The 25,875-nt window shown below is 41.6% G+C and overlaps 1 protein-coding gene across 1 annotated transcript; it reads left to right on the top strand.

The window, feature by feature from the left end:
* On the top strand, positions 1-25,875 carry TMEM154 (transmembrane protein 154). The gene is made up of 7 exons (XM_069493258.1): positions 1-43; positions 3,013-3,456; positions 3,547-3,585; positions 11,410-11,437; positions 12,555-12,640; positions 14,726-14,783; positions 25,815-25,875. The coding sequence occupies exons 1-7, from the start codon at positions 1-3 to the stop codon at positions 25,828-25,830; spliced, it is 714 nt and encodes a 237-aa protein (XP_069349359.1). The 3' UTR covers positions 25,831-25,875.

Here is a 25,875-nt window from a genome sequence, read left to right as displayed (position 1 = left end):
ATGGGGAGCGCTTCTGCCACACCTGCAGCCTGTGATCCGGCAGGTGGGTGGCACGCAGGGCGCAAAGCCATGCATTTCTGCTTCTAACACGTCTCCCTTGTTCTTCTTGTCCGAATTTTGCTTGCTGACTCTGCCATCAGCCCTCCTGGAGTCACACCTTCACCCTATGCATTAGCTCTTAGCTCTGCGATCTTGGGCAAGTCATGTAACCTCTTTTCCCCAGTGTCTTTCTGAAAAAAATGGTGAGGACAAAATGAGATAGTCCAGGTAAAAGGCAGAGCACAGGGATTGATTCTTAGTAAATTTTCAAAAATGGTTGGCCTGAAATAGCTTGGTGTTTTTTTTTGTTTTTTTTGTTTTTTTTTTTTTTGAGGCAGAGTCTTGCTCTGTCACCTGGGCTAGAGTGCCGTGGCATCAGCTTAGCTCACAGAAACCTCAAACTCCTGGGCTCAAGCAATCCTCCTGCCTCAGCCTCCTGAGTAGCTGGGACTATGGGCGTGTGCCACCTGCCCAGCTAAGTTTTTCTAATTTTTTTAGTTGTCTGGCTAACTTTTTCTATTTTTAGTAGAGATGGGGTCTCACTCTTGTTCAGGCTAGTCTTGAACTCCTGACCTCAAGTGATCCTCCTGCCTCAGCCTCCCAGAGTGTTAGGATTACAGGTGTGAGCCACCACCCCCAGCCTCTGAAATAGTATTGATAGCAGCAGCTGCAGAAAAGCAGAAGTAAGCAAAAGAAATAAAACGGGGAGTCTGGAGGGGGGGCTTTCCGATGGCTGACAAGATGCATCTGGCTCTTGCCTCTTTCACAAAGAAAGCATTGGAGGTGGCTGTGGGTGGAGGATTTCAGGGAGACTCCAGGGATGTGGAGATGCAGGGGCTGTTGGGCCCCAGGGCAGGATGCAGTCTGGTGGGGGCTGGGCTCTCAAAATGGCACCATGCTGTAGCTGCTTAGGGCTTGGGGATTTGTGGGACCCAGCATGAGCTCCCTCTCTGGAGCAGTGCCATTGCCTGGTCTCCAGGCAGCTCGCTTTGTTAGTCTCAGCGTGGAGTCCGTGGTGGGGATGTGACCATGCGGGTCTCTCACCATTTCCCTGCACTGGGGAGTCTCTCTGGGTTCCCAGCCAATCTTGGCCAAGAAAGCTGCCTCGCTTCCCTCTCCCCCCTTACCTGAGGTGTTCCTTGTCACTTTTCTGTTGAACTCCAGTGTTCTCTCCCAGATAATCTATTCAGAGTGTGATTTTCTTTTTTTGAGACAGAGTCTCACCCCATCACCCCAGCTAGAGCGCAGTGGTGTCATCATAGCTCACTGCAACCGCAAACTCCTAGGCTCAAGCGATCTTCCTGCCTCAGCCTCCCAGAGCTCTAGGATTACGGACATGAGCCACCTTGTCCAGCCCTAGTGTGATTTTTCTACTTGCTCTTTTGGTGCTTTGTGAAAGAGGCAAGGGCTCCTCCTCTTAAAAAATTGCTAGATTTTTTTTTATCCTGCTTTTCGCATATATGTAAGAGGAACATCGGTGAGTTTACTCCACAGTTTGTAATTGATTCTGATGGTTTGGGGTAGCATTTACCAAAGTGATTATCAAATGGATTCCCTGGTGTGGGAGACTGAAATGCGTATCTATATAATCAAAAAAAATTAGACTGCTTGACTGTCTTAGCTCAGCTGCCATAACAAAACACCACAGACTGGGTGGTTTAATCAACAGATATTTATTTCTGTTGGCTGGGAAGTTCAAGATCAGGTGGGATGTTCAAGACGAAGGTGCTAGAAGATTTGGTGTCTTCTCACTGTATCCACACATGGCAGAGAGAGAGAGTGCACATGCACACACACTCTGGTCTCTTTCTCTTCTTGTAAGGGCACTAATTCCATCGTGGGGTTCCACTCTTAAGACCTCATCTAAACCTGATTATCTCCCACAGGCTCCACCTCCTAAGACCATTGCATTGAGGATAAAGGCTTCAACATATGAATTTGAGGGGAACACAAACATTCAGTTCCTAACAATGGCCACACATTTTTATTGTTTCAACCCAAATCAGAGGACTCCATTGTCATGCAGTTTATGAACATGGATAAACTACTGAGTTGGCTCTGCTATGTCCTGTTTGGTCATTCTACAGAGTCATTGTCTAAACTGTACAGTAGAGTGGGATTTAAAGCAGCTGAGTTAGCTAATTGCATAGCACCTTTCGTCTTAGGAAGAACTTTCATATAAATTATCTCATTTGATATGTTTTTTGCAGCTTAAGCTTATATATTTTCCTCAGTGGGCCCTTTCTGAAAGGTAGGCAATATTATATCAGGATAGGACAAAAAACTTCAGCTGACCTTGCCATGACCACCATGTAGCCAGGTGAATTGTCACCAATCAGCAGACCTTTTCTATCCCACGGGGAGCCACGGATTGGTTTTCAACATATTCTGAGGTTCAAATAGAATAAAGTTACTTATAGCTTGATAATAGGGAAAGCTCTACAGATGCATTTTAATAAATAAATTTAAATATTCATGCAGTTTCCTTAGTCTCTAAGGGAGCCTCCCCTTGAGAATTTCACCTTACCAATGAGATATGTATTGTATTTTTATTTAGAATCCAGGAGGGTTCCTGTCAGGTAATCTCAGAGGCAGACTCAGTTCCCGTGTAGAATGTGAGACTTTACACTGAAATCTGAGCAGTCACTCCAATTTCAAAGAATTCTTTTCCATTGATAGGTAAACTTTTTTTAAAAGTGAGGACACAGAGTGCATTTCTTTACATCTAAAAGTATTATTTGGTATGTACTTAAGTTTCAGTAAATGCAAATTTAAATTTATTCAGAAATTTTATTAAGATATTATGATACCCTATAGGAGATGTCCTGGAATACCACATAACCTGGCTTGGGAGATCTCATTGACATGAAAAAGCTTCCTGATGCCTTTTACTTAAGCATTAAAGTGTCTGGTTAAGGCTAAACTGCCTTCCTTTGTGCAAGGTCTGTCTCTGGGCTCTGATTCCACGTTCAGGCTACTCCCAGCTTGAGCTGCATTTGTTAAATCAATGCTCTGTGTCACATGGAATTGGGAGGCCAAATACAGTGAGTGGATCAAGTTTATCACTGAGTCTATCTAGAATACATTTAAAAGTCATTAGAAACATAACATACAAGCTTTGTCTCCATGGCAATCTCAATTTTGTGCCTATTCCCACAGGTGATTTTGAGGTCCTAGAATCCTCAGGAGATACTTTCTGGCCAACTGAAAGAGAAAATGGAAAGACAATTTCAAGCACGCTTGCTGCAGTGACCACAGAAGCATTAACCACAGATACGAATTCCACCAACGTCGCTAAGGATGCAATTCAGTTAGGTCTTTTATTAATGGTTGTGATCCCATTGATTGCGTTGGTCCTCCTACTTTTATCAATGGTACTCTTTGTAGCATACTATAAAAGAAAAAGAACTAAAAAAGGTAAGTATTTGATGTATTTTCATTTGCAGACAATTGCTTTGTGTGCTAATGAACAATCGATAACACAAAATACTTTTTGCTTCTACACAGAGCCTTCTAGCCAAGGATCTCAGAGTGCTTTACAGACATGTAAGTATTATTCTGCTTATGGTCGGGGATGGGATTGGAGAAGGAGCTGAGATATTTTAAAGTTAAGCAACAAGGGCTATATAAAATAGTAAGTGATAAATGATACGTTTTAATGAAGCTTTCCAGAGGCTAATAATGCCATATTTCTTTTTTTTTTTTAATGTTTTTAGCCTATATTGAAATTTAAAATATAGGAGTACCTCATTTTACTTTATTGTGCTTAGCAGATACTGTGTTTTTCACAAATTGAAGTTTTGTGGCAACCGTGTGTTAACCAAGTCTGTTGGCACCATTTTTCCAACAGCATGTGCTCACTTCAAGTCTCTGTGTTGAGAATTTGGTAATTCTCACAATATTTCAAACTTTTTCATTATTAGTATATCTGTTATCATGATCTGTGATCAGTGATCTTTGATGTTACTATTATAATTGTTTTGGAGCACCACAAACCCCACCAACCAGCCCTTCTTCCATCTCTCTCCCTCTCCTCGGGCCTCCCTTAGTCCTGAGACACAACATTATTGAAATTGGGCCAATTAATAACCCCACAATGGCTTCTAAGTGTTCAAGTGAAAGGAAGAGTCACACATCTCTCACTTTAAATTAAAAGCTAGAAATGTTTAAGCTTAACGAGAAAGGCATGTTGAAAGCTAAGATAGGATGAAAGCTAGGCCTCTTGCAGCAGTCAGCCAGTCAGGTTGTGAATGCAAGGGGAAAGTTCTCGAAGGAAATGAAAAGTGCTAGTCCAGTGAACCCACAAATGATAAGAAGCAAAACAGTGTTATTGCTGATATGAAGAAAATTTTAGTCTGGATAGAGGATCAAACCAGCCACAACATTCCCTTAAGCCGAAGCCTAATCCAGAGCAAGACCTAAGTCTTCTCAATTCTATAAAGGCTGAGAGAGGTGAGGAAGCTGCAGAAGAAAAGTTGGAAGCTAGCAGAGGTTTGTTCATGAGGTTTAAGGGAAAAACATCCATCTTCATAACATAAAAGTACACAGTGAAGCAATAAATACTGATCTAGAAGTTGCAGCAAGTTATCCAGAAGATCTAATTGAGATAATTGATGAAGGTGGCTGCACTAAACAGCATATCTTTAGTGTAAACAAAACAGCCTTCTGTTGGAAAAAGATGCCTTTCCCAGCTAGAGAGGAGAAGTCAATGCCTGGTTTCAAAGCTTCAAAAGACAGGCCAACGCCCTTGTTAGAGGCTAATGCAGCTGGTGACTTTAAGTTGAAACCAGTGCTCATTGAGCATTCTAAAAATTCTAGGGCCCTTAAGAATTATGCTTAATCTACTCTGCCTGTGCTCTATAAATGGAACAACAGAACCTGGATAGCAGCACATCTGTTTATAGCACAGTTTACTGGATATTTTTAAGCCCATCATTGAAACCTACTGCTCAGTAAAAAAGGATTCTTTTCAAAATGTTACTGCTTATTGACAATGCACCTGGTCACCCAAGAGCTCTGACGGAGATGTACAAGGAGAATAATGTTGTTTTCATGTCTGCTAATACAAATCCATTCTGCAATCCATGGACCAAGGAGTAATTTTGACTTTCAAGTCTTATTATTTAAGAAATACATTTTGTAAGGCTATAGCTTCCACAGAGAGCGATTCCTCAGATGTATCTGGGCAAAGTCAATTGAAAACCTTCTAGAAGGATTCACCATTCCAGATGCCATTAAGAACATTTGGGATTCATGGGAGAAGGTCAAAATATCAAGGTTAACAGAAGTTTGGAAGAAGTTGATTCCAACCCTCATGGATGACTTTGAGGTGTTCAAGACTTCAGTGGAGGAAGTCACTGTAGATGCGGTGGAAATAGCAGGAGAATTAGAAGTGGAGCCTGAAGATGTGACTGATTAGCTAGAATCTCATGATAAAACTTGAAAGGATGAGGTGTTGTTTCTTATGGATGAGCAAAAAAAGTGGTTTCCTGAGATGGAATCTACTCCTGGTGAAGATGCTGTGAACATTATTAAAATGACAGCAAAGGATTCATCAGGGTATTACATAAACTTAGTTAATAAAGCAGCAGCAGAATTTGAGAGGACTGATTCCAGTTTTGAAAGAGCATCCAACAGCATCTCCTGCTACAGAGAAATCTTTTGTGAAAGGAAGAGTCAACAGATGTGGCAGATTTCATTGTTGTCCTATTTGAAGAAATTCCCACAGCCACCCCAACTTTCAGCAACCACCACCTTGATCAATCAGCAGCCATCAACGCCAAGGCAAGATCCTCCACCAGCAAAAAGATTACATCTTGCTGAAGGGTCAGGTGATGTTAGCATTTGTTAGCAATAAAGTATTTTAATGAAGGCATGTACATTTTTTAGACATAATGTTGCACACTTAATAACCTATAGCATAATGTAAATATAAGTTTTATATGCACTTGGAAACCAAAAAATTAGTGTGCCTTGCTTTATTTCAATATTCACTTTGTTGCGGTGATCTGGAACCTAACCCGCCATCTCTGCAGGCTGTGTCTTTATACTGCTGCCGTCTTTGTACCTTACCCAGATGAGGGCCCTGCGTAACCCTGGCCAACAAGCCAGTGTAACATTTCCCACTGAAGGAGGAGAGGGCAGGGCTGGCAGAGCAGTGGGTCAGAGTAGGGTCAGGGACAGGTAGGCTGCAGATCTTGGGGCCATCACCACAGAAAAGGATTCTTTCATCTATATTTCTGTCACAGATTTTATTTTCTTCCCCAGCCCACATCCCAATTTGATATTGAAGAGGCCTAGGTGAAGCATTGCTCTTGCTCCCATTGAAGCTATACTAACTTTTATCATGAAATTCAACAACTGTCTACAAATTACTAACATCAATCTGAAAAACAATTGGATAGAAAACTCCCTAGGTCAGAGACACTCTGAGCGTATTCAGTTCCGATTCTAGAGGATCCGATACTAGGTTTCAGGGTAGTTCTAGATCCAAAGCAGACTTGGGTACTTGTGCCAGTAAAAAATCACTGTAATTAGATTTTTAAGTTGAAGACTTTAAAGTCATTCTAAAAATTACCGAAGGGATAAGAACTTCTCTAATAATATACCTATTCATACATATATACACAACCCACTCTATGTCCCTCACACCCACTAAGCAGAGCACCTCTGGCTTTGAGATCATGTCCTTGGTCCACGTGCCCCACCCCGTGTCCCTGCACCAGGGTAATCTGTCGTAGCCAGCAGACAGGCAAATGTGAGCTGGAGAAGCAGCCCTGGGGTGTATCTCCTTTCATGGCAGGTGCTCATATAATAGATTCCAAGGAAATAGGAAATACACTTATTTCTCCACTACTTGAAATTTCAGGCTGACCTAATAACAGTGGTCATATAGGGGCTTATTTATAAGGTTAAGAAAAAGCAAAAGCAAACAGAGCTGCCTGGACTTCATTTTTTTTAAACTCAAGGAAAGTAAGAATTTTCTGCCCTAAACCATAGCCCCCACAGCCAGTCTTACCTAACGGAGTCAAGGGCTGGGGCTTGTCCACTCAAATGCCCATGCTCTTAGGCTCTAAATACAGAAAGTGATTTTTCATTGAACTTACTGTGGAAGTGGCATAGTTCAAAAGCCATTTATAAACGAGATCCGGCCTCATCCTCAGACGTGACCCATGCATTCTACACTGCAGCTATCCTTAAAGTATTTTCTGAGAGCATGGCTTGACTCTCAGGACACCTCCATACCTGGTTGACACTATTCCTTCTGTCTGGAATTTCCTTCTTGTCTGCTTGGCAAACTGCCACCCATTCTTCAGGGCCCAGTTCTAAAGTTTTTACAAAACCTTAGGTGATCCCTCCCCGGGCAAAATTAATCACTACCTCTTCTGTGCTCTCAGAGTACTTTGTCTACACTTATGGTTCATGGCATTTACATTGTCATAAATTGGTTTCTTGTCTATTTTTTTTTTTTTTTTTTTTTTTGGTCTTTCTTTCCTACTAGGTTACCTTCTCTTAAGAGAGCCCACAACTTCTCTTATTTAGCTCATTTGACAGTGTGGTATTGAAGTTGAAAGTACTGACTCTGGAAACACATATTATGCTTGGTTGGCTTTGGCACTTCCGAGTTCTATGACCTCTCTGATTCAGTTTCCTCATCTGTGAAATGGGCAGATTCAATACCTACCTTATAGAGTTGTGAGAATTAAGTAAACTTATATAAGTATTACACTTAGAAACAATAGTACCTGGCATATCGTAAGTGCTAGCTTATTATTTATGTCCCTTTATCTAACACAACTCCTGCCCAACACATGTTTCTTTAATAAATGAATTAATAAAAGAATGTTAGAATGTTTTTTAAAGATCACCTACTCTTGGAAGCAAAAACAAATTTGCACATTATCTTTACTACAAACTGGTATGTTGTTTTTAGTTTAACTATACCTTGCTTTAAGATAACACAACATAGAAAACTTAGAATTTCAAAACAATTGCTTATCACAAAAGTTTTTGACAGAAAGAGCTTTATTTGAATTTATTCTTTTACCAGCCACTCCTTTAACATAGACATAATCATTAACTGCTTAACAGATACATATCTCTTCAGACAAACTAAATACTAAAAGGTAATAAAAGCAGAATATTTAAATTTAAAAAAATTGATTTAAATATGATTTTTTTCCAGGAAAAATGAAACTGTCATAGTGGGTCAGACCAGCATTTTGCTTAGAAAGTTCTCGAAGGAATGCTTTGTGGGAGGGCATGGATCCCCACACATACCATGGCCCCCTCAGAACATTAGGAATAGATGTACTGTTTCTTTTGCCACGTGGATAGAGCCTGACATATTATTCTAAACCAGGAAGTAAGTCTGTAAATTTGATAGCTGGGGAGGACTTGGCCAACACTTTCTGAAAAAAACACTTCTTCTGATTGGAAATTATCCTTTTTCTTTGGGCCTATTTCATGTCCAGGAAAAAGGAAACATTGTGTAGTAACTTGAAGTTCAGCTATTATTCTTTCTAGACCTCCAGGCATTAAATTTGCAGTGCCTTGATGGCCCGGGTCTCTCTGAGAGAGGTGTAGGGAAAACAGCTGGCAGTAAACCACCACTTTAAACAGGCTGTGGCTGCCTGATGCCCGGCTTGCTCAGTAAATCTCCTGGAAAGAGATGCTCTCTCTTGCTCACTGCTCAGCAGGGAAGCAAGATAAGGAAGCCAGAGGCTCCTGCCGCTCCTGCCCTCTGCTAATCCCCACCAGGACAATCCCACCATCACATGCGCAGAGAACAGGATCTGGGAGTGGGATATAGTCAGGCAAAGTGGGTGTAATGTAGGAACTGAAGGAGGAGGACAAAATGGGCAGCAGCAGATGAAATGGAAGGACTGTAGGAGGGAAAATGGAATGGGAAGGGGGGAATGCAGTATAAGAGCTGCATTTGCCTCTTGGTTGCAAAGAGTAGGTAGCTATTAATAAAGAGACAGAGGCCAGGTGGAGTGGAGCGGGTAGGGCCTGATTGCTGAGGACAAGTAATTGGTCTCCCTCCTGGTTTAATGCTCTGCTCTTGTGTGCTCTCCCAGATGTTTTTCTGTTGCCATGGCGGCCGGGGGGGGGGGGGGGGTAATGGCCATGGAGCAGGGAAGATGAGGCCACAGAAGGCTTTTTGCTATGTTTTAATACTGATTACAGGGGCTTCACATTTGGTGCATCTGAAGCACTTTTGTAATGGGTTTTTAAACTTTTCCATCATCTGCATGCAGGCTAGCTTTTGCTCACCACGAGGCCTGCGGGGAACCCAGATTATAAAGATAAATCCATGGCCACAACAGTGGGGCTGTGGAGCCACTTGTTCTCTGAGAAATTAATGGGGAGTTATAAAGCAGGGGGAAAGGGAGAGGGAGGAGGAGGGAGTGACAAAATGGGGGGATCTTTATGAGTCACCTGTAGGGACATTCAATTATGTAGGGGCTTTATCTATCATAAAAGCCCTTAAGGATATAGCCTGTAGATTTTAGATTAAAAAATGTATATATACACATAAAATATAAGATGAAGAAATTCTCCTTTCCCCAATCTGAGCTTCTGAGGCTCAGGCCTCTGCAGGAAGCTTTGGATTCCTACTGGAGGCCAGGATGTAACCTACCGTCCCTCGAAGGCAAGCAGCGATGGCATGAAACTTACATCTGTGCCCAGCTTTCCTGGATTAGCAATGCCATTCAAGCTTGCCAACCCACAGGAAATTACAGCAGCTCACTGCTGCCAGGGTTTAGTTCCAGGTGCCTGCTGGTTGTGTTCCCACGCTGGGACCTGCATTTCTACAGGCCAGACAAAAGGAGGCCTCTGATTGCCAAGGAGCAGGAACATCTATTTGGTGGACCTTTACAAAGTGGTTTGCTTTTTAGTAGTCTTCACATCATAAAAGGTACAGTGGGCCAGTGCTATCCACTTACTTGACATAATTGCTTCGTTTCTCTGGATGTGCTGATCGTCCTGCCAAACGAAACAGGGCTTCGGCTGGGGCATCAGGCTCCAATTCTTGCCACATGTTCATCTGGAGTCTGATCTGCGTTAGAACCATTTTGTAAACCGTGGCTCTCGCCTCAACCAAGAGCAACAAAAAGCAAGCCTGTTGGATGTTTCACTATTGTGATAACGCTAAGTCTAAACGATCGGACATGAATTTAACCACAGTGGTGGACAATCAAGATTAAGACCTACTCATTTATTCAATAAATACTGAGTAGGTGTTTAAATATTGCTAGCTGGACCAGAGCTGCGGGGAAACCACAATGCATGAGACAAACATGATCCCTGCCCTTTTGGACCCACGGTCTAGTGGGAGAAACAGACAACAAAGGATCGAACAGATGAACTGATCAATGAGGAATTGTGGCCAGTACTATGAGGACAGAAAGCAAGGTGCTGAATGAGGGAACAGTAGGGAAGACGGGTCCCGCTTTAGCTAGCAGAGGCGGGGAAGGCCTCCCCGAGGCAACAGTGGGTCCCTGAGGATGTGAGAGATCCAGCCATTCAAAGAGCAGGAGTAAAAGGAAAGTTCCAAGGAGAACCCTGGGTAGAGTAGCTCACCTCCTACTCCAGGACAAAGGCAGAGTGTCATAGTGTTCAGCACGGTGTAGCACAGAAGGAGATGAAGCTACAAACTTTTGAACTGGGACATACTACAGAAGGGGGCCAAGCCCTCTTGTTCAACCCTTTCTTTCCCTTACCACTGTTTTCCTCTTGATGTGAATATAAAAAATAAAGAGGAGGCCGGGCGCGGTGGCTCACGCCTGTAATCCTAGCACTCTGGGAGGCCGAGGCGGGTGGATTGCTCAAGGTCAGGAGTTCGAGACCAGCCTGAGCGAGACCCCGTCTCTACTAAAAATAGAAAGACATTATATGGACAACTAAAAATCTATATAGAAAAAATTAGCCGGGCATAGTGGCGCATGCCTGTAGTCCCAGCTACTCGGGAGGCTGAGGCAGTAGGATCGCTTAAGCCGAGGAGTCTGAGGTTGCTGTGAGCTAAGCTGACGCCACGGCACTCACTCTAGCCTGGGCAACATAGTGAGACTCTGTCTCAACAAAAAAAAAAAAAATAAATAAAGAGGGATGAACATCCGATCTGAAATGAGTGCTCTCAGAGGACCAGTCATACCTAAAAGAAAGCATTTCACGAGGATTAGGACCCCACTTCAACATGGCAGTCTGCACTTGTTTGGCTAGGAGGTTAATTATTGCTCCTTTAAAGACATTGTTTACTTAAAGTCATTTTGTTCTCTTTGTAAAGGAGACTTCAGCTGTTGTTGAAATAAAAGGCGGTTACTACCCAACCAAGCTAACACGACCTCTCTATGTATTCCCTTTTAGATGAGCTGGGAAGTGAGAACATGAAAGTGTAAGTCTTCCCCGCTGTCCCAGTCCAGCTCAGGTGTGGGTAACAGGGAGCGCTGGGAACTAGAGAGCCCTCTGCCTTCTCCCTGCGGGGCTCTCCCGCCTTCCCCGTTGGGGAGACGGTCCTAGTGGCCCACGGGAGGACGCGCCGGTCCCCAAGCCCCACCCCGCGCGCGATGTGGTTGCGGAGACCGGGGCATCTGCTTGGTTTCGCGTCCTCTGTCCAGAAAGGAATCTTCTGACTGCTACCAGTTCCAAGTGCATAGTAGTTGAATATTCTGACCCTGGGTGTATTTCAAGGACATCGGTTCACTTATTCTGATTAAAAATGTTATCACCAGGGAAGATACTTGAGCTCGTATTACAGGAGGAGAGCCCTGGTAGAAGCGTGAAGTTCCCGCAGCCAGAACCACCAGGGAGGGGCGGGAAGGAAGGATGGCGAGAGAGACAGGGGCAGAAACAGAGAGACAGACAGAAACAAGATTCCACCTAGGAGCGTGCTCTGGGCGATGCCACCCCCACCCCCCTGGCAGCTAGTTTAGAAACTTCGCTGGTTTCCTCTACCCGTTCCGGGCGGGTGGTCCCTCCTCCCCCAGCCGCATCTTCACTGGCCAGGAGCTTCTGTCCCCCAATTATGCGCTGTGAGCTCCTGGCCAGAGAGGACAGTGGATTTCCACAGACCAACGGCTCCACTTATCCAAGAGAGAAAAACGTGGGAATTGAAGGGAGAGGTGATAAAAGTAGCCTGTTGACAGTGCGGCACTGATGAAAAACCCCAAGAAAAGGGAAGTGAAATTAAGCAAGGCTGAAACACTCACTGTGGCAACGCCCCGAGGAGCCTCACAGTGGAAGCCTTGCAGACTTGACTTGCACCTTCAGGGGAGCAGTCGGTGCCCTGCCTTCCCCTTTTAACCCGCTTGCTGGGCCTGTGGGCCTTCCATTTTGGAGCCAGTGACAGATGTAGATTTGTTTTAGTGTTAGCCTTCTTCCTGTGAAAGTTTGATGCTCTGGAATAGTGCAAACCCCCTGGCTAAGACAATGCATAAGACAATGAATCAAGTTCCTTGAAATTGGGCACATTACACATTTTTTTCAATAAGCTTTTTGCTCCCTATTTCTAGCCCCATTTTTGAAGAAGACACACCCTCTGTTATGGAAATAGAAATGGAAGAGCTTGACAAATGGATGAACAGCATGAATAGAAATGGTATGTAGTAACCTAAACTTGTTTTTCCTTTCCTCTCTAGTAACAGAAGGCTGCAACAGCTTTATAAATAACTCAATAAATCTTGGAGTGTGACAGGGCCCAGTCCCACATTAGATCTGGTGCATGCAGATAATAAACTTGGGTCTGACAGTCCTTAAATATTCACTTTAATTATTGCATCAGTTGTTGCCACTTGCTTTTATTTCTGTACAAGTTGTTGAAATGGTCTTTTTCAAGCAGAAAATCTTTTTTTCAGGCAAGGAATTCTCTGAGACCAAATTATCCGGAAAAAGTTAGCTTCTGGCAGTACCTTATATATTATAGAATTTAGAGATCTATAATTTTAAACTGCATATGAGTATAAAACTTTATCAAATGTAGTTTACATAGATCTGTGCTGTCCAATACAATAGATACTAGCCAAATGAGCTATTAAAATTAAAAATTTAGTTTTTGTAGCCATATTTTGAGTGCTTAAGAGCCAATGGCTACTATATTGGACAGTGTGAATCTAGAACATTTCCATCACTATAGAAAGTTTCACTGGACATCACTTATATAAACGGTAATATAAGTACCCCCGTGAAACTTAATCTCAAGTTGATATCAGGCAGTAATGGTAGTATATGTTCCTTACTTTCCATTAAATCAATAATTGGATTTTAAAATGATGACAGCTGTTTTTTCTTTAATAAATTATTTTGAATGCTTAGATTAAATTAATAAAACCCACTATTTTACCATATTATTTGTGTTTTTAACATTTACCTTAAGAATATAGAGGCCGGGCACGGTGGCTCACGCCTGTAATCCTAGCACTCTGGGAAGCCAAGGCAGGAGAATCGCTCGAGGTCAGCAGTTCAAGACCAGCCTGAGCAAGAGCGAGACTGAAAAAAATAGAAAGAAATTAGCTGGACAACTAAAAATATATATAGAAAAAATTAGCCGGGCATAGTGGTGCATGCCTGTAGTCCCAGCTACTCGGGAGGCTGAGGCAGAAGGATCGCTTAAGCCCAGGAGTTTGAGGTTGCTGTGAGCTAGGCTGACGCCACGGCACTCTTGCTTGGGCAACAGAGTGAGATTCAGTCTCAAAAAAAAAAAGAATATACCCTGAGGTCTGTCAGAGTCTACTTTGAGAAGTCTACTTTGAGAAGTAGACTTCTCAAATCCATAGATTTCTTATTAGAATTATTGTTACCAGAGGCTTACCAAGATAAGCTTTCAAAAAAGTTAGAACCACTCAACTAGTACAATTTCTAACAGCTTTTCATATTGAGGGAAAAATGGCACCATAGGGCATTTGAAGCTAGGGATTGATCATTGAGATAGTCCTTAAAGTAGTCTTATTTTATTATTTTTCACTTTGTAAAAGTAATATACATAGTAAAATTTGGAAAATGCAGAAAAAAAAATTAGTAGAAAGAAAAAACATTTTACCATCCAAAGACTGGAAATATAACAACATAATGTCATGTTGTTGTATTTCCTTTTGGGCCTGAGATTTTGCACAATACAAAAATCATAATCCTATCATTACTAAAACCAGAAAACTGGAAAAAGGCATTTCTATTTACTAACTAAAGCAGAGTTATTTTGACACCCAGGTGATATATCTAAAGAATTTTTTTCCCCTTACAAATAATGAGCGGTGTAATGCAAGAGAAGGCTGATGACTTTAAGAAGACTGGTTGTGTCCCACCTGCCTACTTCTCTTCTGTGCAGTCTGACTAAAGCCTTTCTGCAGACACGTTAGGATCTTATTCCAGCATCTGTCCTGAAACACGCAGATTCCAGCTTTTGGAACACTGAGGCGCTGCAGGGCCTGAATCACCAAGCAGTGATAAATTGCACCCTTTCCAGCAGGGGCAGAGGCACGTTGAAGTCTCCTATCTGTGTTACTAGTGCTTTTTCCATTTCAAGAGCCTCACCATCATTAATCTTTTAACGGCTAGGACTCCCTGGTGAGGTCATTTCGCACAAGTAACCACACAGATCGGGGAAATGCAATGCTCCACTGTGCCAGTTTTGCAGATAGAAAATAGAATTTCAGTGACTAACAATGAGTTTGCTTTTATTCCACTCTAGCCGACTGTGAATGTTTACCTACCTTGAAGGAAGAGAAGGAATCAAACCACAACCCAAGGTACTTCTAGTTTTTACCGCAGATTATATGTATTAAATATTTGGTGGGACGGATTGGAAACCACTGTGGAGCACATTTTGCTTTCTCTGTGCCTGTACATTTTCTGTGGCAATTTGCATGGGTGTGCGTGTGGTAACCTGGAGATAAGGAAGTGAGACTTGTAGAACACAGAGGCTGCAAAGTCAATATCCTAGTGGCTCTTTCTCTTTAGCAATGAATTAGCATTGACATTTTCTTGCCCTTCTATAGAGACACTGTTGAGTCAACTTCTGTTTTAGTCATAAAACTTTCCAATTGTGACAAACTGTAGGTTTGTTTACCTTGGATAAGTAGATGTTTGGTAAGGAAAACAGATGGAGTGGACAGTCTTAAAGTGGCTAATTGGAAACTCGAGTGAGTAAAACGAACATTTTAAAAAAGCAAACAAAGAGAACCGACCCACCTGGATTTGATTGTTACGTGAGACAAATTAAATGAGAATTTTTTTTTTAAACGCTCCATTTCACCACAAGGTGGCTCTGCTCAACAGAAAATTTTAGTGCATCAGGGTTTGGGTGTAGTTTAGCAGTCCACGCTCTCGTTTGAATTATATTATCTTTTGTGAGGACAGAAATTACTATGTTTGGGGTGTTTTTGATCTGAGAATTGTTTGGTCAGGACAAGGGAAGTGCTCTCAGGAAAAAGGATGATTCGGTAGGACAGGGACTTGTGCTGCAGAGCACTGCTGTAATCTTGGGGGTACCAAGTTGTTGGTAGGGATCACCCATGGATGGCCGGAGAGCAGAGAACTTGAGCCAGTGGCTGAGATACTACACTTCTGTAGGAATACATAGGCTAAACCTTTGGGGCAGGATAAACACTCTCCCTCTATGTTAACCGGAGGTCTTGGGCCAGTCATCTGAAATGCTTTCATAGTGCAATCACTCGTCATTGGGCAAGTGACTGCACTCTCTGAGGCCTGAGCATTGCAAGGGAAGACTTATGTAGTGATTATTAGGGCAGACAGGTGTTTGTTTTTGGACCTTTTTCTACATATTCCCCCTAAACCTTACCTAAAAATTCACCAACCTACATCTCTCTCTGCATCCTGCCACCATAATCTTATTCAGGCAAACCTCGACTTTGATACCAAAGTCTACACCTTATTGGAGACTTAAGTCAATGTTACAGCTCTAAGTATTTATGTGTTAAGATTCATTACTGGTTCAGAAAAGATTCTATTGTATTTAAAAGAGAGTCTGGATATTAACAAGCAGGTGAAAGAGAAAAAAATGCCAGGAGGAGTATTACAAATGAATATTTTCCCCTTACCTAAAAATGAGCCAGTACATATGTCCAGTATAGGGCTCAGATCACCACTAAAACTGCATAAGCATGTGATTACTCTATCTCTGATGAGCACCTTCAAGTGATGGGGTAGGTCAGTGGTTTTTCCAGACCTGCCTCTTGCTCTTTCAAATTGTTGCCAACACAGAAGAAGCTTAACATTACAAAACTGTATGGTTGTGAAAGCTTCTTAAAAATCAGATTTTTGGAGGCCAGGTGCAGTGGCTCATGCTTGTAATCTCAGCACTTTGGGAGGCACAGGTGGGAGATCACTTGAAGCCAGGAATTCGAGACCATCTTGGGCAACACAGTGAGACCTCATTTCTACAAAGAGGTTTTAAAAATTAGCTGGACGTGGTGGTGCACACCTGAAGTCCCAGCTACTCAGAAGGCTGAGGCAGGAGAATCGTTTGAGCCCAGGGGTTTGAGGCTGCAGTGATCCATGATCATACCATCGTACTCCAGCCTGGGCGATGGAGTGAGACCCTGTCTCTAAAAAAAAAAAAAAAAAAAAAAAAAATTAGATCTTTGGAATATTGAGAAAATGAGCTAGAGTTCATTTCTGCCTGTGAGGCAAAAAGCCTTAACCTATTTGGAGAGCTGCATTATGCTAAATTATTTTTAAAGGCAACATCTCCATTCCTCTGTGGGTCTGGAACTATCTGACGTTAATGCACAGGTTGACTGTCAGGCTTCCACCTCCCTCCCTCTCTGTGAAGCCAGCACCAGCATTCCAGATCCAAGAATGGAGAGTCCCAGACCTTTGTGCCACAAGCACTTTCCAATTACTTCAAAGGGTATTATGATATTGCAAAGTTAATTTTTATTCACTAAAATCTAAGGAAAGTACAAAGCACTTAGAACGAAGCCTAGCACAAAGTAAACTCTCAATAAACATTGGTTATTATTCTAATTATTAATAAATTAAAACTGATATATAGAATCTCACTGCCTTTTGGGCTAATAAGCCTGTGTCCAAAGGCCCAAACACATCAATATTGATGGGGTGGAGGGGGGACATTATTTTTGCCCCTGGTTCTTGGTTATTTCTTTCCGGATCTACTAATCCTGAGAAATAAGGAATTTGGTGGATTTTCTATAGACTTAGTTCTCCTCTATTGCCGGCAAAGGCCCATTTATGTTGGTGATTTCAGAATCATCCCATATCAGTCTGGAGTTTTTGAAAGGGTATTAGTACCTTATAGTTTGGATAATCTTTCTTTTCTGTCGTAATTTCATCTACATTTCTTTTTCCTAATGTCTTCATTACATTGATTATCGGTAAAACATTTACTTTGAGTATCTAATCTGGGACAGAAATAAAATTTGGGTTTTTTTCTCTAAAAGCTTTGTTAGAGATACCGGTGGAAAGTTCATTGGTCATTAGACTTAGAATCAGACTAGTTTTAATCCTAGCACTCTGGGAGGCTGAGGCGGGAGGATCGCCTGAGGTCAGGAGTTCAAGACCAGCCTGAGCAAGAGCGAGACCCCCATCTCTACTAAAAATAGAAAAAGTAGCTGGGCGCCTAAAAATAGAAAAACAAAATTAGCTGGGTGTGCAGGTGTGTGCCTGTAGTCCCAGTTACTCAGGAGGCTGAGGCAGGAGGATGGCTTGAGCCCAGGAGTTTGAGGTTGCTGTGAGCTACAATGATGCTACTGCACTCTAGCCTGGGCAACAGAATGAGACCCTGTCTAAAAAGAAAAAAAAAAAAAAAAACACACACACAAAAACAAAAAAGACCTCACTTTACTGTTTATTTGTTCTTTAGACTAAGACACGTCACTTCAGCTCTCTGACCTTCAGTTTCCTCACCTTGAAAAATGGAAATAAGGGCACCTGTCCTTCTAGTTTCAGAGAATCACATGAGAAAATAAACCCACTATGTCAGTCTTACAGCACCATGCAAATGAAACCAATTCTTTTTATGCAGTGGCAATAGTTCTTCCCTTTCCCCCATTAGCTTTTTAAAGATTATTTTTAAGAGCAGTTTTAGGTTCACAGCAAAACTGAGCAGAAAGTACAGAGATTTCCACATACCCCTGCCCTCACACATGCAAGCCTCTCCCATTATCAACACCCCCCACCCCCCACTAGAGTGGTACATTTGTTATAATCAATACATCTACACTGACACCTCATTATCACCCAAAGTTCCCCTTTGGCTTTTACCTCTGTGGCTGACCCGTCTCCTATCATTGAAACAGTATACAGGTGAATTTAATGCTTTGGAAAGTATGTAACAGTCATTGAAGATTGAGTTTAATGGCAAACACGCTTCTCCAAACTTCTGATAAACTGAGACTTCTGGAATCCATTTATAGGGCTCAGCTTTCCTTGATGGGAGAAAGACATCCCTGACACAGAACCTCTGTTATATGTTAAGCCCATCGTGCTTCTAGGAAAACGGAGTCTCTCTGATCACTATCTTATGCTTAATCGTGTGCAAGGACTTCAACCTTCAGCCTCCTCTTGTTAAGGGCCTTAATCTCAGGTCTTTCAGAACTTTTTCCATGTGTCTCATTGGCCAGCCCTTGTTCATTACTTTCCTCTGCCCTCATTGGACATCTTCCTTGAGCTATGGCATCTAACATACAACACAGGATTTTAATAAGGACCAGAGATGTATGAAATATTATGGGAAGTTTACACTATGTTTAAAAAAAAAAGTCAATAGGAAAAGCAACAAAGGGATTTGTGGGGAAGTGGAGAGTTTTATATTCTTATTTTCCACCTTAACATTTTCCATGATTCATACCTGCCCTGTGCCTGCCATTGGACAAGAGAATAGTAGAGTCAATGGTGTTCCAAGAGGTGTGAGGAGGGTGGTGGGAGAGGTCTGCCCTTGAGTTGGAGAGAATTGCATCACTGCATTGCTAAACATTGCCAGCACATGGTGATGCCAAAAGCCAGATCCAGTTAGTTTGTTTGATTATCGTTTAAATTCTCTATAGAAAATGCACTCCCTCTTGTCTAGCCTGACCCTCACAACACCCTCCCAAATGCCACTAGATCGTGGTACAAACAAGAACGAGACCCTTTTGTCATGGCCCATATAACCTAGCCAGCCTCTTCCTTCTCCCTGAGTCATTAGAGTTAGACAGTTTCTGGAAAGCTTGGTGTTTCTGTCTCTGCGACCTTAGATGAAAAACCGCAGGCAAGGAATCACAAATACTAACCAGCTGCTCCTCTCCTTTCCCTTTATCCCTCCTGACCACAGGGATGACTTTACATTCAGCAACAACATTGCGAAAGATTAGGGAAAGAATTAGATTTGGTTCCACCCAGGTGGATTTATAATTTTGAAAGTATAGCAGTAACCACAACAATCATAAGACATGTATTAATACACAGTATTTTCTCCATGCCAGATGTCTAGGTACTATTACATGAGAAATTAACTAGGTCAGAGGGAGTAAGTAACAGTATACCTGTTCTTAAATTACAATAATGCTACTGTTTATTCTGTGACTCATATTTCTGAGATCAATGGCATTACAAAAATGGGTAACTTCAGTATTTCTCAAGAGTTGTCCAGGTTAGTTTAATAGAGAATTTTGTGAATTTCTTCCCTCTGTTTTTATGAGAAAGTACAATTTTCTGTGTAGTTTTTCAAAAGATAGTTATTGAGCACCTAATATGTGCCTGACACTGTCTACATCATGTCAAGACAACCAGTTCAAAATGAAATACTCTGGGCTGGGCACGGTGGCTCACACCTGTAATCCTAGCAGTCTGGGAGGCTGAGGTGGGAGGATCACTTGAGGTCAGGAGTAGGAGACCAGTTCAGAGCAAGAGCAAGACCCTGTCTCTACTAAAAATAGAAAAAATTAGCCAGGTGTGGTGGCGTGCCCCTGTAGTCCCAGCTACTTGGGAGGCTGAGGCAGAAAGATCACTTGAGCTCAGGAGTTTGAGGTTGCAGTGAGCTATGATGATGCCCCTGTACTCTAGCCCAGCGACAGAGAGAGACCCCGTCTGAAAAACAAACAAAAAAATGAAATAAGCTGTCTGAGAATTCAGAGGAGTTAAGAGGCTTGTCCAAGTTCACATGACAGGTTTGTGATAAAGCTCAATTTAGCTAAAGGAAAGTTTCTTTTAAAACTGCATTTTCATTTTCCTTTATTAATTAGTTAAAATAAAAGAAATTTTATAAATTAAAAGATAAATTATAGATTTTTTTTTAAAGGACACAGCACAAGAAAGCCAGCCACCGATGTGTCCATCAGCCAGTGCAGTCATTGACTTAACCATTCATTGCAAGAAAACAGCAGTTTTATGTGAACTTTTTTTTGACCTCTCTGTTCAAGTAAATCTCTGTGGCTACTTCCAATATTTTTCGTTATGAGTTTCTTTCCTCTTTTCCTCTCTAGTCCCTGAAAAGTCATTTAAAAGTATATGCTCCTTGACTTATGATGGGGTTCCCCATTGCATGTTGAAAATAACGGTAAGTCAAAAGCACAGGATATTTTCAATGTACAATGAATTTATTAAGATGTAGCCCCATCATAAGTCAAGGAGTACAGTGAATGCGTCTATGCGTATCGTTTTCGCAACATTGTAAAGTTGACAAATTGAAAAATCGTCGAGTGGGACGTTGTAAGTAGGGGACCACCTGCACTTCAAGCCAATGAATATTAAGTGGCAGTAGGTTTCCATCAAATCTGAAATTGATTAAAATGCAGGAGGGTGCGTGTGTGTATGTGTCTGTGTTGGGTGAGGGAAGATGCACTAAATCTTAAAAACCACAGCATTGCTTGAAGAGTGGCCCAGATTATGTCTACTCTATGGGCATGATCTATGTGTCTTGGACTAATTCTAGGCCTGGCTGTGATGTTAGCCAGATGGGTGACCTCTATAATTCCCCCCAGGGCCAGGCCTCTTACGGGAAGGAGGAAGGACATTATATTTATGAAGAGAAAAGGAGCCTGATCTAATTGTTACGTGACTTTGTGCTAAACTGAACTCTGCACTTCCCCCAAGATGAGTTAGAGAACATCCTAACGCAGGAAAGGTTTAGCGTAGGTTTATTGCCGTCTTTGGAGATAGGGTACATGAGCTGTGGCCATAAAGAGGGATTGTTACAAGACAGATGGGTCAGGAGAACAAAGATGACTTATCTGAGTCTGACTGCAACAAAGGGGCAGTTATGAAACAAGGTATTCGAGTTGCATCTGTCCTCATTTAACTGGTAGCATGCCAATTACATGCCTTCTTAAAGAAAATAATAAGATGATGCTTTTTAATCAATTAAATTTGTTTTTATTTGTTAGCCTGTAATTCTACAGGATTTTGGGAAAGGTGTTTCACATTCTTAAAATATCTGCATAGCACTCCTAGAAAAATTACTCACTAATGTTGCTGTCATAGATAAGATACTAAAACAGCACCCATTAACACTGAGGCCATCCACAAAGTTTTGAAGCAATATCACTCATTTTTTTTGTTGTTGTAATTCTGTGGCAGTTTGCCAAGATATTTTTAACGGGAAACTGTAGGATTTGCCAGAGTTAAAAACATCTGGGTTTATTTGATCATTTCATAAAGATGATAAGTAGCCAAAAAGACAGCAGGGAACATATCTAAATAAAGGAGAGAGGGAGAATGAATGAATGCCTCCAGGCCCAGGTGCTGCACCAGATCCTGGCTTGTTGACTTCATGACAAGCCTCATGGCCACCCCTCCACCAGTGAGCATGGCTATGCTCTGGGAGTGACCTGATATCCCACAGGTGAAGCAACTTGTACCCACATTGGGACTGTGTCTTACGTGGCAGCGCTTGTCACATTGCTCACGGTTCACAGTGATGTAACAGTAAGCCCGTACCTTAAGCTCCTTTTTCTTTCTTGGAGCTTTAACCAAACAAATTCTTGTTGACAGACAGTGTCACATGCTGAGTATTCAAAATGTTTCTCCTTAGAAATTTAAAGTTTGTTTTGCAAGATGGTTTTTTAAGCCTTTGGATATCTGAAATGATATTCAAGCTAGTGGTTTTTTTTTTGTTTTTTTTGTTTTTTTTTTTTTTGAGACAGAGTCTCACTCTGTTGCCCAGGCTAGAGTGAGTGCCGTGGCATCAGCCTAGCTCACAGCAACCTCAAACTCCTGGGCTTAAGCGATCCTCCTGCCTCAGCCTCCCGAGTAGCTGGGACTACAGGCATGTGCCACCATGCCCAGCTGATTTTTTCTATATATTTTTTTTTAGTTGTGCCACCATGCCCAGCTGATTTTTTTCTATATATTTTTTTTTAGTCGTCCAGATAATTTCTTTCTATTTTTAGTAGAGACAGGGGTCTCGCTCTTGCTCAGGCTGGTCTCGAACTCCTGACCTCAAGCGATCCACCCGCCTCGGCATCCCAGAGTGCTAGGATTACAGGCGTGAGCCACCGCGCCCGGCCTCAAGCTAGTGTTTTGCCAACAGACACTGGCTACTGTAAAATCTGCAAAACGAGGATAACTAATATTCATTAGTGTGTCAGGCCTGTAATGTTTCGCCTGCATTTTCTCGTTTATTCTTTACAACAACAATAAATTCATGGTATGGTTACGTATGTGTTGCAGATGAAATGAGACAAGGAAACTTAGGCTAAGAAAGCTAAGCTTGTGCAAGTTGTACAGCAAGAAAGTGACTGAGCCCGGATTGAGGCTCAGCCCCTCTGACCCAGTGCTTATCAACTATGCTACAAAAGCTGCTAGTTAGCACATATGAACATTAATACTATCATAAAAGCAACGCAGATGTGAACTACCCAGAGATAACTGAAAAAAATGCATGGGATAATATAAAAAGAAAATGTTCAGATTTTTATTGAGAGACATAAAAGACTTGAACAAAGGAGAGAGATCCTGTGTTCCTGATGAAAGACTCAACAACGTAAAAATTATCATTTTAAATTCAACCCAATCTCTTAAAAATCCCAATGCACACTTATTTCATTTGGAAGTATAACTGTGCTCAGATAGCCAGGACAATTCTAAAAGAAAGATAAAGAGCAATTGTACGACGGCAAGGGTGCAGGGGGTGGCGGGGGAGTTTGCAGGAAACATGTCATGCTTGGTCAACAGTCAAACAGTGCACACCTGGAACAAACACGAATGAACATTTCATAGCAAGTGGGTTATTCAGTAAATAGTCTTGGGACGACTCACTGACATTTGGGGGAAATTTAGAACTCGACCTCACACTTTACACTAAAATAGACTCCAGATAAGTTTAAATGTTAAAAAGAAAAAAGCTAGAAAAAATATAAATATAGGAAAATATTATATCACTTTGAGGAGGAAAGTTTATGACACACCAATCAGAAACCATATTATTATAGAAAAGGATAGATTTAAGTACATTAAAAGTTCAAAATTTTTGAACTTCAAAAAACACAATAAATAATTAGAAGATAAATGACAAACTGGGGAAAAGTTTTGCCATATATGTGCTGAACAAAAAAATGATTATTTTTAATACACAACTGATAAAAAGATAATTGTCCCATTTTAAATATGAGCAAAAACTATCAATAAGCAATTTAGCAAATGATGAAACTGAAATTGCCAATTAAATGTTTGAAAAAATGTTCATTCTTCATAGTAATAAAAAAAGGAAAAGTAAATACAATACCATTTTTACCCATTGGACTTACAGAAAAATGAAAATAATAATATCCAGTGTTGGAGAGGATGTGGGGAGAAGGATATTTTCCTGAAGGGAAGTGTTGGAAGAATATAAATTGTACAAAATGTCTTGGGAAGAGGGATAATTTGACAAAGGGCTACAAAAGCTTTAACATTGAATAAACTTCACCCTAGCAATCCTCTTCTAGGGATTTATGCAAAGGTCACAACTGAAAGTGAGCAAAGATGTAGCAGTGTTTATAATAAATGAAAATTTTAAACTGGAAATAGCCTAAATGTTTAACAATAAGGGATTAGCAAAAAGAAAATTTTTTTTGATCGAGTGAGACAATGGAATGCTATGTAGCCACTAAAAAGATAGTGCATATTTATTAGGAAGGAAAGATGTTTATATGTGAATGAGAGAGAGAAAAGCAGATTACAGAATAATATATGTAATATGATCCCATTTTTGTACAAAAAGAATAGATATCATTATCGCAGAAAAAACTTTGGGAGAATAAGTGCCAAAATGTTAATGTAGTGAGATTATTGGTATTTTTGTTTTGCTTATTTGTGTTTTGGTTTTTTATTAATCAATATGGACTGCTTTTGTATTAATTAACTTTCAAAATCATTTCAGTTATAACAGCTGGACACAGATCAGTGTTGTGGACAAAGGTGCCTTTGCCCTTGCAATTCAGCTTTGTATTAAACTCTGCTTAGAGTGGCTGAAATTTTTAGATAAGGCCCCAGAAGGAAAACGGGCAATTGGGAGACTTATGTTCTATAGAGAGGGACTTCTGGGTCTTCGAAATACTATCTTGCTACCACCCCATTTCCAGGAAATGAAACCTCCTTGGCCAGTTTAAGAGTTATTCAGGGTGACGTAAGTGAAAGGAATTGTTACATCTACCTTTTAGATAAAAATTTTCTTAATTTCTTCAATTTTCAAGGCTTCCATTTGGAATGTTTTGATATAGTTTGTCCTTTTGTTCACTTCCCTGCATCAGATAGAATTTTGCCCACCCCCCTTTCCAATTGTTCTTCCTTCCTTATCATAGCTTTTTCCCTTGTCTTCACAACAGGACAAAAACACCACACACAAAGGTATACACATGTCTCCCCTCCCCTCTCGTGGATAGATCTACCTATCAACAGGCTGATCGATCTCTCTTCTATTTGCCTGTCTACCTCTCATCTGTCCATCCACCCATCTATCTATCTGACTTGCTTCAAACACGCGGTGCAAACACGTGGTGTTTGTTGCACCGGACAGGAGGGCACTGGAGTAGGAGTCAGAAGAATATTGTCTGTTGCAGACGGCACATACCTATGAGCTAAGGAGATGCCAGATCTGTTGGTCATTATCATTCCCTGGAGACAGAGGTCACTTGAAATGGAGAGCTTCTAGAATTGGAGTGAAGGGGGCACAACACTAACCAGAGAAGAGCGAGGAAGGGTAGAGCCGCCTGCTTTCCGGGAACCTGGGGGAGGTATGGCCTCAGTGTGGAAGAAGCTGCCAGAAATGTGGCAGAGACAGCCAAGTCAGAAGCAAAAGCACGAACCAGCCAACAGCACGGTCCTGCTCAAATACCGTGTCCGTAATTTATGTCCCCTCACACCCCAAGATGCCTGATGACTGAATTCTAAATGACACCGAGAGGGCACCTCCAGATCCTCCGTAGGTATGAACAGAACAGGCGATTGAAAACATGCCGGGACCACAAGCTCTTGAGGCAAAACAACACATGGAAAACATTTTTTTTAGAGAAAAGGCAATTTGGCGTATATTCATAGGGAAGGGGATTAGATTTAATTAAAGGGGGGAACCCCAACTCCATCTGGTTCTCTCCACATCAGCACTGGGGAGGGATGTTGGAGCGAGAGCGAGGGATTATTTCTTGGCTTTCGTGCATTTCCTCCTCAGGGATCAAATATAAAATTCAAACTGACCTTTGTTTTGGAAATCACACGCTGGACACTGCTGGCATCCCGACAGTTTGTGTTCTCTTAAGTCACCTCCATACTGGAGTGACCAGCTCTCGATAGCTTCTTGGAAATAGACTGTTATTCTGTTTTGTTTTGTTTTGTTTTTCTTACAGTGATAATGAATCCTAAAGCTGCATGGTACTGATGTTTTCCAAGAGAAGCAGCCCTGAGGGA

Source organism: Eulemur rufifrons, chromosome 18 (assembly GCF_041146395.1).
Source record: "Eulemur rufifrons isolate Redbay chromosome 18, OSU_ERuf_1, whole genome shotgun sequence".
In the NCBI taxonomy this organism is placed as follows: Eukaryota; Metazoa; Chordata; class Mammalia; order Primates; family Lemuridae; genus Eulemur; species Eulemur rufifrons.
This window is presented reverse-complemented; position numbering and strand designations above follow the sequence as displayed.